We start from the raw sequence: 17,391 nt of genomic DNA, 5'->3' as shown, positions 1-17,391 counted from the left end.
ATATATATATATATATATATATATATATATATATATATATATATATATATATATATATATATATTTTTTACATGCTTATTCGCCATTTCCCGCGTCAGCGAGGTAGCGTTAAGAACAGAGGACTGAGCCTAAGAGGGAAATATCCTCACTTGGCCCCCTTCTTTGTTCCTTCTTTTGGGAAAGTAAAAGCTGGAGGGGAGGATTTCCAGCCCTCGCTCCCTCCCCTTTAAGTCGCCTTGTACGACACGCAGGGAATACTTGGGAAGTATTCCCTCTCTCTGGGAGTGGATCTGGCAGCGGATGGAACCATGGAAGCGGAAGTGGATCATAGGGTGGGGGAGGGGGCGAAAATTCTAGGGGCCTTGAAGAATGTGTGGAAGTCGAGAACATTATATCGGAAAGCAAAAATGGGTATGTTTGAAGGAATAGTGGTTCCAACAATGTTGTATGGTTGCGAGGCGTGGGCTATGGATAGAGTTGTGCGCAGGAGGATGGATGTGCTGGAAATGAGATGTTTGAGGACAATGTGTGGTGTGAGGTGGTTTGATCGAGTGAGTAACGTAAGGGTACGAGAGATGTGTGGAAATAAAAAGAGCGTGGTTGAGAGAGCAGAAGAGGGTGTTTTGAAATGGTTTGGGCACATGGAGAGGATGAGTGAGGAAAGATTGACCAAGAGGATATATGTGTCGGAGGTGGAGGGAGCAAGAAGAAGAGGGAGACCAAATTGGAGGTGGAAAGATGGAGTGAAAAAGATTTTGTGTGATCGGGGCCTGAACATGCAGGAGGGTGAAAGGAGGGCAAGGAATAGAGTGAATTGGAGCGATGTGGTATACCGGGGTTGACGTGCTGTCAGTGGATTGAATCAAGGCATGTGAAGCGTCTGGGGTAAACCATGGAAAGCTGTGTAGGTATGTATATTTGCGTGTGTGGACGTGTGTATATACATGTGTATGGGGGGGTTGGGCCATTTCTTTCGTCTGTTTCCTTGCGCTACCTCGCAAACGCGGGAGACAGCGACAAAGTATAAAAAAAAAAAATATTTATATATATATATATATATATATATATATATATATATATATATATATATATATATATATATATATATATATATCATTTCCAGCACATCCACCCTCCTGCGCACAACTCTATCCTTAGCCCGCGCCTCGCGCCCATACAACATTGTTGGAACCACTATTCCTTCAAACATACCCATTTTTGCTTTCCGAGATAATGTTCTCGCCTTCCACACATTCTTCAAGGCTCCCAGAATTTTCTCCCCCTCCCCCACCCTATGATTCACTTTCACTTCCATGGTTCCATCCGCTGCCAAATCCACTCCCAGATATCTAAAACACTTCTTTTCCTCCAGTTTTTCTCCATTCAAACTTACCTCCCAATTGACTTGACCCTCAACCCTACTGTACCTAATAACCTTGCTCTTATTCACATTTACTCTTAACTTTCTTCTTTCACACACTTTACCAAACTCAGTCACCAGCTTCTGCAGTTTCTCACTTGAATGAGCCACCAGCGCTGTATCATCAGCGAACAACAACTGACTCACTTCCCAAGCTCTCTCATCCATAACAGACTGCATACTTGCCCCTCTTTCCAAAACTCTTGCAACACTCTGCATACTTGCCCCTCTTTCCAAAACTCTTGCAACACACTGCATACTTGCCCCTCTTTCCAAAACTCTTGCATTCACCTCCCTAACAACCCCATCCATAAACAAATTAAACAACCATGGAGACATCACACACCCCTGCCGCAAACCTACATTCACTGAGAACCAATCACTTTCCTCTCTTCCTACACGTACACATGCCTTACATCCTCGATAAAAACTTTTCACTGCTTCTAACAACTTGCCTCCCACACCATATATTCTTAATACCTTCCACAGAGCATCTCTATCAACTTTATCATATGCCTTCTCCAGATCCATAAATGCTACATACAAATCCATTTGCTTTTCTCAGTTTATCTCACATACACTCTTCAAAGCAAACACCTGATCCACACATCCTCTACCACTTCTGAAACCACACTGCTCTTCCCCAGTCTGATGCTCTGTACATGCCTTCACCCTCTCAATCAATACCCTCCCATATACTTTACCAGGAATACTCAACAAACTTATACCTCTGTAATTTGAGCACTCACTCTTATCCCCTTTGCCTTTTTACAATGGCACTATGCAAGCATTCCGCCAATATGTGGTGTGAGGTGGTTTGATCGATTAAGTAATGTAAGGGTAAGAGAGATGTGTGGTAATAAAAAGAGTGTGGTTGAGAGAGCAGAAGAGGGTGTTTTGAAATGGTTTGGTCACATGGAGAGAATGAGTGAGGAGAGATTGACCAAGAGGATATATGTGTCAGAGGTGGAGGGAACGAGAAGTGGGAGACGAAATTGGAGGTGGAAAGATGGAGTGAAAAAGATTTTGAGTGATCGGGGCCTGAACATGCAGGAGGGTGAAAGGCGTGCAAGGAATAGAGTGAATTGGAACGATGTGGTATACCGGGGTCGACGTGCTGTCAATGGATTGAACCAGGGCATGTGAAGCGTCTGGGATAAACCATGGAAAGTTCTGTGGGGCCTGGATGTGGAAAGGGAGCTGTGGTTTCAGTGCATTATTACATGGCAGCTAGAGACTGAGTGTGAACGAATGGGGCCTTTGTTGTCTTTTCCTAGCGCTACCTCGCACATATGAGGGGGGAGGGGTTGTTATTCCATGTGTGGCGAGGTGGCGATGGGATTGAATAAAGGCAGACAGTATGAATTATGTAAATGTGCATATATGTATATGTCTGTGTGTGTATATATATATATATATATATATATATATATATATATATATATATATATATATATATATATATATATGTAAACATTGAGATGTATAGGTATGTATAATTGCGTGTGTGGACGTGTATGTATATACATGTGTATGGGGGTGGGTTGGGCCATGCTTTCGTCTGTTTCCTTGCGCTACCTCGTAAACGCGGGAGACAGTGACAAAGGAAAATAAATGAATAAATAAATATATATTTCTATATATTTATATATAATCATATTAAGACAGAAAATAAACCATAATACGTATCATCTTCAACCTGGTGTGGTCGGGAGGGCCAACAAGCCCCCCCCCCTTCCCACACACACACACACACACACACACACTTCGTGCAGATCAAAACAATCGTGTGTCGTCCGCCCTGACGCGGGTGTTATATAGAGCGAAATATTTTCACGCACGGCCAGATTACCAGCCATCATTCTCACCGCTATGAGAGCCAGGGATAAGCACTAACACTAGGCAACATTACTTTTTTTTTTTTTCTTTGTACTGTTTAATTGAAGATTAGCTGGAATTCCAGCTCCAGGGAAGTGATGGTCAGTGAACATGCACGGTTATACAACGTCGCTCCCGCCTCACCACGGTGACTCTCCCTCCCAAGGCTTCAGGTGTACATGTGAACAGTTGTATATGTTTGACACCCTGTGTATACGTTTAGCACCCTCCTCCCTGTATGTTTAACACCCTCCTCCCTCTGTTTACGTTTAACTCCCTCCTTCCTTTATATTTGATATAATCCTCCAAATAAATACATTTAAAACCCTCATCCCTTTATGTTTAACGCTCTGTATACACATTTAACACCCTTCTCCCTTTCGGTTTAATATCTTCTCTCTCTCTTTAAATACGTTTAACACCCTTCTTCCTTTAGGTTTAATACCCCCCTCTCTCTTTAAATACGTTTAACTACCTCCCTCCTTTAGGTTTAATACCCTCTCTTCCTTTATATACTTTTAACACCCTTCTCAATGTAGGTTTAACACCCTCTTCTCTTTTCATAGCCCCAGTGTTTACTGTGTATATTTTCCTTTCATGTATTTCAGCCTCTGGCATCATTTAAGGTAAGATGAACCTATTATCATTATTATTATTATTATTATCATTATCATTATTATCATCATTATTATTATTATTATTATTATTATTATTATTATTATTATTATTATTATTATTATTATCCTATACTGCACAAGAACACCGTTAGAAGCAATCGAACAGAATATACTGTTTAAGTAACAAACGTCTCACGTATATTTAAGGTAACATGTGTCGGCTGTCAATACACATGCCAAACGTGTCTGCGGTAACATGTGTTAGGTGTGTCAACAGATGTGTCAGGCGTATCAAAAGATGTCATATGTCCTTAATCTAACATGTGCCGGGTATATTTAAGCTAACATGTGTCTGGTGTCAAAAGATGTGCCGACTGTGTTTGAAGCAGCATGTATCTCGTGTTTCAACAGATGTTCCGGGTGTGCTTAGCAGATGTGTCCGGGCGGGATAAGGCGTAGCAGGTGTCCTGGCATGAGAGGCGTAGCAGGCAGGTGTCCTGGCATGACAGTAATGACGGCCAGGCATCAGCCAATCCCCGCCCGAGTCTTGTACTGTGTATAGCGTGGGGAGAGCGTCCTCCTGTGCGGGTCACGAGGTGGCTGGTGGGGTTGGTGGGAGGTTGATGGGGTGGGTGGAAGGTTGATGGGCGGTTGGTGAGACTGGCGAGAGGTTGATTGGGTGGTTGGATGGTTGATTGGGTTGATGGGAGGTTGATATGGTGGGCGAAAGATTGATGGGGTAGGTGAAAGGTTGATGAGGTTGATGGGATGAGTGGGAGGTTGACATGGTAGGTGGGAAGTTAATTGATTTGATAGTAGGTTGATGGGGTTGGTGGGAGGCTGATGGAGTTGAAGGGTGGGGTTGACGGGGTTAGTGGGAAGTTGATGGGGTGAATGGTAGGTTGATAGGGTTGGTATGGGTTTGATGGGCGGTTGACGGGGTGAGTGGGTGGATGGATGGTTGTTGGAGTTGGTGGGAGGGAGACGTGGGTGTGTTGGTGTGAGAGGTGTGGACGAGAATGGATGTTGGTGAGAGAGGTGTGGAAAGGAAATGTGGTGGTGAGAGAGGTGTGGAAGGGGAGCGTGGTGGTGAGAGAGGTGTGGAAGGGGAGTGTGGTGGTGAAAGAGGTGTGGGAAGGGAGTGTGGTGGTGGGAGAAATGTGGAAAGGGAGTGTTGTGGTGGGATGAGTGTGAAAGAAGACTGCAGCGTTGGGAGAGTTGTGGAAGGGGAGTGTGGTGGTGGGAGAAGTGTGGAAGAGGAGTGTGGTGGTGGGGGAAGTGTGGAAGAGGAGTGTGGTGGTGGGAGAAGTGTGGAAGGGGAGTGTGGTGGTGGGAGAAGTGTTACTGGGAGAGTGTCAGTGAGAGAGGTGTGGATAGGGAAGTGTCGTAGTGGGAAGTATGGAAAGGAGGGGGTGTGTAAGAGGAGGAGGAGGAGGAAGGAGGAGGCGGTGGGGGATGCGTTGGTGTGAGATGTGTGGAGGGGAGAGTATGTTGATGTTAGAGTGTGCACGGGAGTATCGGTGTGAGAAGTGAGGACGGGAGAATGTTTTGGTGTGAGAGTGTGGATGGGAGAGTGTTCTGGTGTGAGACGTATGGGAGGTAAGAGTGTGTTGGTAGTAGGGAGTGAGTGTGTGGCGAGAGAGAGAGGCGTAAGCGGGAAAGTATAATACTTCCACATTAGGGGATCTAGGGCGGCTACTCTCATTTTCAGAACAGGTTCGAGTAGTACGTAGAGCTGGTTGTTGGGGTGGGTGGGGAAGGCTGTCCTCCCCTGCCAGGAGAACGGTGACCAAGACGACCTGGCGTCGCCTGGTGAGGGATCGGGTAGTGAGGATGCAGGTTAATGAAGATCAGGATGTATGGCTCTGAGAACTTGCACCTCATAATGATCCAAACTAATTATGATAATTTTAATAATAAGGATAATAATAATAATAATAAGAATAATGATAATAATAATAATAGTAATGATAATAATAATAATGATAATAATAATAATAATAATAATAATAATAATAATAATAATAATGATATTTTTTTTTTTTTTTCCAAAAGAAGGAACAGAGAAGGGGGCCAGGTGAGGGTATTCCCTCAAAGGCCCAGTCCTCTGTTCTTAACGCTACCTCGTTATCGCGGGAAATGGCGAATAGTATGAAAAAAAAATAATAATAATGATAGTAATAATGATAATAATGATAATGATAATAATGATAATAATAATGATAATAACAATAATGTTGATAATGATAATGGTAATGATAACTGATAATGATAACAATCATAATGAAATGATAATGATAAAGATGAATGTTTTTGAATAATGGTGTGTCTGTCTATCTCTCCTTGTGTTGTGTGTGTGTGTGTGTGTGTGTGTGTGTGTGTGTGTGTGTGTGTGTGTGTGTGTGTGTGAAGAAGTTCAAGGCCGGTCGAAGGCGGGATTCGAACCTAGCCTAGTGAAAGATAGCGTAGGATAGTTCAGATGGGGGGCATTGGTAAGATGATGTAGTAGTGAAGGAGAGTATGGTGAGCCTTGCTTGGTAACGGTGTTGTATTTATGATGACGTAGTGAAGAAGAGCATAATGAACCTCTTTCAGTGAATGTAGAGATATTGTGAAATTATTGCGTTGGTGCAGAAGAGCATCGTGAACAAGGGTCAAGCTAAGGTTAGTAAAGATATGGGTGTAGGGAAGAAAAGAATAGTGATCCGAGCTTATTAAAGGAAATGATGAAGGGTATAATGAGCAGATGGTGATCTTAGTGAAGATGAGGATGTAATGAATGTAATGGAGTAGTAAAGGTCTGTGGGGCTTGGATGTGGATAAGGAGCTGTGGTTTGGATGCATTACACCCGACAGCTAGAGAATGGATGTGAGCGGATGTGGCGTTTCTTCGCCTGTTCCTGGCGCGGGAACCCTTTCTCATGGGCTTCGGCAACCCAGGGCAGCCCTACACTTAGTAGATGGGAGAGGATGGATTCCTCAGTACAGTACAGGTACCACCACCTCCGTACAGTACCTTCATACCCCTTCATCCACCTCCGAACAGTGCACCATACCCTGTAAAACACCGTACAGTAACACCATCTCCCTTCACCCACCTCCGTACAGTACCGTCATTCGTCGTCATCCACCTCTGTACAGTACCGTCATCCGTCGTCACCCACCTCCGCACAGTACCGTCATCCGTCGTCACCCACCTCCGTACAGTACCGTCATCCGTCGTGACCCACCTGAGCGTTGCTGAGGCCTAGCGTCTGAGCGACCTCGTCCCTGTCGGCGGGCGAGAGGTACTTCTGGTAGAGGAAGCGCTTCTCCAGCTCGAAGATCTGGTGGTTGGTGAAGGCCGTCCGGCTCTTCCGCTTCTTCTTGGGCGGCTGCTTGTTGCTGAAGAGGTTCAGGTGGCTCCCGGATCCGTCTGAAAGAGAAGACGAGAGAGAGGGGGGGTCACTCTAACTGTAGGCATGACGTTTTCTATGTGCAGGGATATATAAGACCTTCATGGAAGGGCAAGGGGTGACTATAGGTGCGACCTGTTAGTGTATACAACTATACGAAGGTCATCTACCTGCAAGCAGTAATACGAGAATGTACTACCATTCGCCATTTGTTACGGTGGGGTAAACACACACAGTATTGCCCGCAGACCTGAACAATGTCTATACATTTTCTGCAAAGAAGACTCCAGAATATATATATATATATATATATATATATATATATATATATATATATATATATATATATATATATATATATATAGGATGTACATTAATGATTATGATAGGGTCAACATTAGCTAGATGTAAATTCGTTGATGGATTTTGACATGTTCCAGGTTTACTTCAGGAAGTATAGGTCTAAATCTGCTGAAATCATCTGATTGATCAGGTTGGAGATGTAACTTACAGTGAATTACTCCTGCATCACAGAATAACTCAGTGCCATCTTTAACACTGGGTCGAACTCGGATTACGTATTTTGTGAGGATGTTAGTAGCTATGATGGGTTGGCCAGCACAGTTTTTCTCAGGACTGACAGCGTTTTTGTCAGATGAATGTGTGTGTGTGTGTGTGTGTGTGTGTGTGTGTGTGTGTGTGTGTTACCGGACTCCACCTTGAGGTTATACCGTGACTGAAACTTTGGCGAGGATGTATCATCTTCGGCTGACGCGACAGTCTCGTCAAAGGGCTCGCTTTCAAGGAATTTATCCTATCCCTGCTACTGAGTGTAGGGTGGGCTTGCAGCTGTTGGAGCCCCTGCATTTTTTGGTTCAGGGTTATCAAATGATTCTCTCTCTCTCTCTCTCTCTCTCTCTCTCTCTCTCTCTCTCTCTCTCTCTCTCTCTCTCTCTCTCTCTCTCTCTAGCAATTTCTAATTAGTCGTATCAGGTATTGTATCAGAAGAGGGAAAGAGAGCTAACAGTGCGGCGTAGGCGAAAGAGTAAGTTTTGAGGTCAGACTGGGGAAACTGGCAAGCCGGAATATTTTGGAATCGATTCTCGCAAGTAAGTCAGCGATGTCAGACCTTCCCATATGTAAGGAAAGTGCTTCTTGCGGGTCTCAGTCCTTTGTACAATCTGAGGAACTGTACAGAAGAAAAGAATATCTGGGAATCGAGCAAGCCTCTTGGTTTCTTACAAAGTTGGTTATTTATGTACTGTGAAGTTTCCAAGGTCGATTACACAATACACTGATACCTAATATGTTCATTGTGTTTAGTGGAATCACAAGGCCGTCTAAAGAGGTAAGAAAGTCGCGAAGAGTTTTAAAAAAGGAAGTAGAAAGCAGCTGAGATTTGAGGCAGCAAACCTTATTAAGTTGTGACGAACCTAATGGCAAAACCTGTCTACAAACTTGAGTTTGTGGAGGCAGTTGTGATAAGAGGTCGGTCGAGCAAGAGACGATGGAGATGTGAGAGACGTGCGGAAATGCAGGCAGCGTCAAGTCGTTGTTATAGGAGCACTTGGTTGGTTGTTGAAGATCAGCGATCGATGATGAAAAGGAGAAAGAGCCTAGGAGACAGGACAGAACCATGAGGAACGTTGTTGTTGATGAAGAAGGAAAGGTTGATCTATCAGCAAATACGGAGACACACCAGCGAGAGGGAAGCTAGATGTCGAGATCTTGGTACCACATTCTGCGAGAGCTTCGATTTTTCAAAGGTACAACATAAGATTTCTCATGAGCTCTCAGAGATGGTGATCAAACGTTGGTAAGAGGAAAGGAAGTTTGTGGATCTCACTTTGCGCGAGTCATACCAATAATGATCAGAGAGAAGATGGGAGATTCGAGATTCCAGAGAAAATGGGAGTTAAGAGGAGATCCGAAGGTAAGAGCAACAGGATGATAACTAGAGAGGCAGAACGGTCGCCATCCACTGGGATAAGCTGTACCAGTGCATTTTTCTAAATAATTGATTTATTCTTTTTATTAACAGAAAAGGAAGAGGAAGAGAGCGCGGGCACAAGTTAAGAAGAGGAAAGATATGGGTCTTACGAGAATGTGTGTGTTGACGGGGGAGACCTAAAAGGGGTTGTCTCACTTCCTGTGGCCAGAGGAAGACCGCGTCGCAAACGATTTTTTTTTTTTTTTTGCAATGAGATCGGTCGGCATGAAAACTGAATGTGAGTCGAGGGAAAGAGAATTTTTCAACATCCTATATGGAACGTTCCTTGCCCAAGCAGCCTCAAAACAGGAAGGTGATAATCAGGGACTGTAAGATGAGATAATGTCAGGGGAAGAGGGGATGTATCTCTCCATCTTCACGACAAGAATTCCTGCCAAGTCTCAGCGGAGACAGAGGCATCAGCAGAGGAGAGACGATAATCTCGTCATGGAAAATCTAAAGAAAGTAATTCACACAAGACGTGCGTTGGCAATACTGTCCTCGCTAGATTGTCTTCATCGATTCCCAATTAGTGATGGGAAGTGCAGGAAAGTCTAACTACATCTACAGCTGTGCATTCTTTTTTTGGGGGATTTTATAATCTACTTGCAAGGGTGGTTGTCGGTAGGTGACTTAACTACATGTTGATAGTGAAGGAAGTTGTTAATTTAGGGAAGGAGTGTATGGACACAGTAAGGGGAAGATTTAAAGATCAGATTGCTGATAGCACAGACAGAAGTAAGTTAAGAGGTGGCAGTCAGATGACGGTTCGACATTCCTTACCTACCGACTGAACACACACTGACTTCCCAGCACCGCTCACCTTCCAGCACGGCCTGTCGCACGGAAGCAATGGGCAACGCCGCCAAGGCGTCCACCGTCCGTCCGACATCCCGACCTCAGGAATTGGTACCTGCCCTTGGAGCCACGGGAGAACAGCCTAATCCCGCACACCCCAAGCACACAAAGGGGGAGATGACCAACCCATTGGCCGACACCAAATGGACAAGGCAGGCTCCGATTATCAACCTGTGCTCTAGGACCACATCCTGTCAAGGGAGGTGGGTCCAGGTTAGGGCTTTGACGGTGCTCACCTCAAGGTCCTGGTACGTCAGCCCTAACCCTCTGATAGCACTCGCACTTTCTTGGCACCATGCGCCACGCCAATTCAATGTGGCAGATGTCACATGCATGGTGCCTTTGCCGGTGAAATCCCGTACGCCCTGTAAGACTTCCGGGGTGCCGTAATAGCTGCACTTGCGATGGTGTGCAGCCGAAAGTGCGAAATGGACCCCAAAGACCTGTGTGTCTTATGAAGGCCTCTGTGTCTTTGGAAGCCACGATGTCCGGCTTCCTAAAGGACCCCACAATCGGAATGCGGGGCTCGCAGGACACCTCGTTAACTCCTCTGTCTCAGTCGTCCGGCCAAATAGGCACTGATATTATCGTGCCTTTTTACCCTCCCACCAAGAGTACGGGGACACATCTGTGCGATGTGCCCAAGCGTACCCGGCTTCTGACAGGTGTCACAGAGGCCGTTGATCTCGGGCCGGCCTCTGGACGCTCTAGCAGGGGTGGGTAAAGCGCCAATCCTCACTTGGACGGCCTTCACGTAATCAGAACCGGACAGGAAACGGTTCCCGCTGTTCACCCATCTGCTGACCTGAGGCACGGCAACAGATGGAGCGAGACCCGCACCGTCAACGGTGCTGACCAGATTGGCCCTCCATGCGTGATGGCGTTCGAGTTTGTTCCCCGCCTGCCGACCAGCAATGCACGCGGGTCCAGTCCAGCGCTGCAGCTTCCTCAGCACTGCAGGCTCCCGGACAGCCGCCTGAATCACCAGGTCGGTCGAGGTGAGTAACTTCTCGAGCCTGGCTTGCTTATTCAACCGGACGGTCGAGACAAAGTCCGGTATACCCAGCCCACCATCTCCTGCCACCGAGTGGAAGTATGCACAAGGCACGTCATGGGCTAGGCGGAGCCAGCGGCAAACCTCCACTCGCACCTGCCTGTCCATGCGTGCTAATTGTGTCTTATAGACTTGACCCAGCACCAAGCGATGCATGAGCTTAGGCACCAGATGTCCCACAAGCAACGCAATCCGTTGTTGAGGTTTTAGAGGGGCTCTGGTGATGTTATGGAGCCCCTTTTCTAGCAGGGCACCGTAGGACTTTCGCCGGCCTCCTGCTCAGACAAGGATGCCAAGGTACTTAAAATCGTCCTCAGCATACATGGATCCGACGGCGGTACCCAAGACTTGGAACGTCCTGTTCATATTGACGTACCAAGTCATGCGCTTGCCGTCGACCTCCATGCTGAGGGTACGACATTTCCCAGGGTTTACTTGAAGCCCACCCCCAGCGAAGGTCTCTGCCACTACGTCAATTGTCTGTTGCAAGCCAGTGGGCGTCTTCGCAACCAGGACCAAATCGTCGGCAAATGCTAGTGCTGAGACCTTCTGGTCACCTAACCCAACCCCTATACCAGTCTCCTTCACCCTTGCGATTCCCTCGTCAGTCACAAGGTTGAAGAGAACAGGTGATAGTGGGTCACCCTGCTTGACCCCACGAGTCATGCTGATCCTTCCCGACATCTCGTTGCTGCCTTCGATGTGTGTGAAGCTTACAGCAGTAACAAATGTCTCCTGCAGTGTCAACGCCATCACCCCGCCAGCATGACACATGTCTCCCGCAATGCGAGCCACCGAGGCGTCATGAAACCACCACCTCCACCACCAACACCACCACCTCCACCACCACCATCACCACCACCACCATCACCACCACCTCCACCACCACCATCACCACCACCACAGTCTGAGCGGTTTGTCGCCATAATTGATACCCGGGCGTGGACGTGCGTATACCACATGCCACGCCTGCACATCGATCCCTTCCACGCGCAACGAAATACGCTCAAGTTAACGTGATAAGGAACAGAGCTCCGGGGAGTGGGACGAGGCAAGTCTTCGAGTCAAAAATAGCAGCAAGGTTGTGTTTACACAATGATATAAGGTGCTTTTAAACCAAATGGTCTTTGAGGGTTTGCATGTTCATGGTGTAAATCTCGTCCCCATAGCGATATCATTTATATGTGGTAAGAACACAACAATTATGATATGATGAATGATTCCCTCGATACTGCAGTAGGAAAATTCATATACATATATATATGTATAGTATAGTATAGTATAGTATAGTATAGTATAGTATATATATATATATATATATATATATATATATATATATATATATATATATATATATATATATATATATATATATATATATTCTTTCTTTCTTTTAAACTATTCGCCATTTCCTGCGTTAGCGAGGTAGCGTTAAGAACAGAGGACTGGGCCTTTTTTGGAATATCCTCACTTGGCCCCCTCTGTTCCTTCTTTTGGAAAATTAAAAAAAAAGAAAAAACGAGAGGGGAGGATTTCCAGCCCCCCGCTCCCTCCCCTCTTAGTCGCCTTCTACGACACGCAGGGAATACGTGGGAAGTATTCTTAATCCCCTATCCCCAGGGATAAATATATATATATATATATATATATATATATATATATATATATATATATATATATATATATATATATATATATATATATATATATATTATACTAACCGCCGTCTCTGACTTTAGCGAGGTAACGTATGCATACATATACATACACAGACATGTACATATATACACATTGGAAAGGATCATAATTTTGCGCGTGATCAAGTATATTCTTGAGTCCATGGGGAAAATGAAACACGATAAGTTCCCAAGAGCACTTTCGTGTAATAATCACATCATCAGGGGAGACACAAGAGAGAAATATACAGTCAGTTGATATACAACGAAGAGACGTAGCTATGACGCCATTTGGTAAGCATGCATGGTTACCGAATGGCGTCCTATCTACGTCTCATAGGAATATATACACATGTACATATTCATACTTGCTGCCTTCATCCATTCTCGTCACCACCCCGCCCCACGCGAAATAGCAACCCCCTTCCCCTTCCACCTTCAGCGTGGCTGCGCCAGGAACAGAAAAAAAAGGCCACGTTCGTTCACATTTAGTCTTTAACTGTCATGTGTAATGCACTGAAACCACAGCTCCCTTTCCATATCCAGACCTTTCCATGGTTTACCACAGAGGCTTCATATGCCCTGGTTCAATCCATTGACAGCACGTCGACCCCAGTATACCACATCGTTTCAATTCACTCTATTCCTTGCACGTCTTTCGCCCTCCTGTATGTTCAGGCCCCGATAGCTCAAAATCTTTTTCACTCCGTCCTTCCACCTCCAATTTGGTCTCCCGTTTCTACTTCTTCCCTCCAATTCTGAGACATATATCCTCTTTGTCAATCTTTCTTAACTCATTCTCTCCATGTGTCCAAACCATTTCAACATACCCTCTTCTGTTCTATCAGCCACACTCTTTTTATTACCACACATCTCTCTTAACCTTGCATTACACACTCCATTAAACCAGACATTTCATTTCCGACACATCCACCCTCCTCCGCACAACCCAATCTATAGCCCATGCCTCGCAACCATATAACGTTGTTGGAACCACTATTCCTTCAAACATACCCATTTTTGCTCTTCGAGATAACGTTCTCGCTTCCCATACATTCTTCAACGCTTCCAGAACCTTCGCCTTCTCCCTCACCCTGTGACTCAATTCCGCTTCCATGGTTCCATCTGCCGTTGCTAAGTCCACTCCCAGATATCTAAAGCACTTCATTGCCTCCAGTTTTTCTCCATTCAAACTCACCTCTCAAATAACCTGTCCCTCAACACTATTGCACCTAATAACCTTGATCTTATTCACACTTACTGTCAACTTTCTTCTTTCACACACTTTACCAAACTCAGTCACCAATTTCTGAAATCTCACCCGAATCAGCCACCAGCGCGGTATCATCAGCGAACAACAACTATCTTTCTCCCCAAGCCCTCTCATCCACAACAGACTGCATACTTGCCCTTCTCTCCAAAACTCTTACTTTCACCTCCCTAAGCAACCCATCCATAAACATGAAGGAAGATACAAGGGGGCCAAGTGAAGATATTGCCTCTACGGCTTAGTCCTTTGTTCTTAATGCTACCTTGCTCACGTGGGAAATAGCGAATATATATATATATATATATATATATATATATATATATATATATATATATATATATATATATATATATATATATATATATATCGGCTTAAGTGTGAAAGCGTTACCTGCAGGGGCCAGATATCTGAGTCGTGGAGAGAGAGAGAGAGAGAGAGAGAGAGAGAGAGAGAGAGAGAGAGAGAGAGAGAGAGAGAGAGAGAGAGAGAGCATTGCGTGAATAATAGTAGTTCTGTCATCAGGGATGGTGTTTGTCACCACCCCCTGGATTACCTCCTAACTAGGCGGCCTGGCCAGCAACACTAGCAACTATCACTAGATACCTCAGCAAGCAACACTGGCTAGTAACACTAGGCGGCCTGGTCAACAACGCTAGCAAGTAACACTAGATAGCCTGGCCAATAACACTAGTTAGTAACACTAGATAGCTTGGCCAAAAACACAAGCAACTAACACTAGGTGGTTTGGCCAGCAACACCCCTAAACAACGCTAGGTAGCCTGGCCACACCACCACTAAGCAACACTAGCAACTAACACTACATAGCCTGGCCAGCAACACTGGCCAGTAACACTGGGTGGCTTGATCAACAACACTAGCAAACAACACGAAGCAGCTTCGCCAACAACATTATGTAACCCAGCCACATCACCACTCAGCAACACTAGGTAGCCTGGCCACATCACAATCAAGCAACACTAGGTAGCCTGACCACATCACCACCCAGCAACACTAGGTAGCCTGGCCTCATCATAACTCAGCAACGCTAGGAAGCCTGGTCTCTCTCTCTCTCTCTCTCTCTCTCTCTCTCTCTCTCTGGTAGGCAGTGTATACTACCCGTCTGGGTATGAGGTGGGTTCAGTGACGGATACGCAGTGAACGATCACTTTAGTGGCTATCATGTATCACTCCTTTGGCCTAGGACGACTCTCTCTCTCTCTTTGCCTCCCCCCCCACACACGTGGGCTGCTGGCGTTCAGTCTACAAACATACAATTTCTTCGTCTCGTACGTAATGACGCTTGTCAAGCCGTAACTCACACGACTCTTTCTCCGTAACCCTATATTTTCCTGCAGAGGGCAGTACGTGCTAGCCCTGTCTTGTGGCAACACCTCGTCATAAATAATCTGTCTGTCTGTCTCTCTGTCTGTCTGTCTGTCTCTCGCCATGTGTGAAATATTACTCTTCTCGCACTTCCTGACACCTGCACTTACGGGTAACAGGGACACATGAACAGTTACGTCCCAAGGCTAGCCATATCACCCGAGGACATGATAGCGGCCGTCACTTTGGGCAGAGTATGTGACGCTAGAGTTGCTCGTCCTGCACGTCACGCCGGTCAAGTTGTGTGACGTTAGATTAGGTCGTTATGTACGTCTCTAGCGGTAAAGTATGTGACGCTAGGTCAGGTGGTCCTGTCATGTGACGCTAGGTCAGGTGGTCCTGTCATGTGACGCTCGGTCAGATCTGTCCATAGTCAACCCTTGATCATATAAGTGAGAATTGTAAATACATGTTGGTTGTAGATACAGGAACACGACACGTGTATATGCGACCTTTAGAAAGACTGATTTATATTTGAAGGTACAATATATGTATATGAGCTGAGAAGGAGATGGCTTGAGTACTTTGAAGGTTTGTTGAATGTGTTCAGATGATAGAGTGGCAGATATAGGGTGTTTTGCTCGAGGTGGTGTGCGAAGTGAGAGGGTCAGGGAGAATGGTTTGGTAAACAGAGAAGAGGTAGTGAAAGCTTTGCGGAAGATGAAAGCCGGCAAGGCGGCGGGTTTGGATGGTATTGCAGTGGAATTTATCAAAAAGGGGGGTGACTGTGTTGTTGACTGATTGGTGTGTATATTCATTGTATGTATGGCTCATGGCGAAGTACCTGAGGATTGGCGGAATGCATGCATAGTGCCATTGTACAGAGGCAAAGGGGATAAAGGTGAGTTCAAATTACAGAGGTATAAGTTTGTTGAGTATTCCTGGGAAATTGTATGGGAGGGTATTGGAGTGAAAAAGATTTTTAGCGATTGGGGCCTGAACATACATGCAAGGAATAGAGTGAATTGGAACGATGTGGTATACTGGGGTCGACGTGCTGTCAATGGATTGAACCAAGGCATGTGAAGCGTCTGGGGTAAACCATGGAAAGTTTTGACGGGCCTAGATGTGGAAAGGGAGTTGTGGTTTCGGTGCATTACACATGACAGGCAAAGACTGAGTGTGAACGAATGTGGCCTTTGTTGTCTTTTCCTAGCGCTACCTTGCGCGCACACGGGGGAGTGGGGTGCCATTTCATGTGTGGCGGGGTGGCGACGGGAATGGATGAAGGTAGCAACTATGAATATATACTTGTGTATATATGTATATGTCTGTGTATGTGTATGTATATATACGTTGAAATGTATAGGTATGTATATGTACATGTGTGGGCGTGTGTGTATATACATGTGTATGTGGGTGTGTTGGGCCATTCTCTTGTCTGTCTCCTTGCGCTACCTTGCTAACGCGGGAGACAGCGACAAAGTATAATAAATGAATATAAGTAAGATATATATATATATATATATATATATATATATATATATATATATATATATATATATATATATATATATGTATGTATAGATATATATATATATATATTTATTCATACTTGCTCACCTTCATCCATCCCGGCGTCACCCCTTGCGTCGGTGGGATAGCATTAGGAAACAAAAGAGGTGTAATGTGTAATGCACCGAAACCACAGCTCCTTATTCACATCCAGGCTCCACAGTTTGCATGGCTTACCCCGGACGTTTCACATGCCCTAGTTCAGTTCAATGACAGCGCGTCGATCCCAGTATACCACATGTTTCCCATTCACTCTATTCTGCGCTCGTCTTTCACCTTTCTGCATGTTCAGGCCCCGATCGCATAAAATCTCTTTCATTCCATCGTTCCACCAC

General features: G+C 45.3%; 1 protein-coding gene across 1 annotated transcript in view; it reads right to left on the bottom strand.

The window, feature by feature from the left end:
- LOC139761981 (uncharacterized) overlaps positions 1–17,391 on the bottom strand; it is a 278,179-nt gene that overhangs the window by 5,008 nt on the left and 255,780 nt on the right. Inside the window, exon 2 of the mRNA XM_071686744.1 lies at positions 7,146–7,330. Coding sequence (XP_071542845.1) covers positions 7,146–7,330 — 185 coding nt within the window. The remainder of the gene's footprint in view (positions 1–7,145; positions 7,331–17,391) is intronic.

The sequence above is a fragment of the Panulirus ornatus genome, chromosome 3, assembly GCF_036320965.1.
Source record: "Panulirus ornatus isolate Po-2019 chromosome 3, ASM3632096v1, whole genome shotgun sequence".
Classification (NCBI taxonomy): Eukaryota; Metazoa; Arthropoda; class Malacostraca; order Decapoda; family Palinuridae; genus Panulirus; species Panulirus ornatus.
This window is presented reverse-complemented; position numbering and strand designations above follow the sequence as displayed.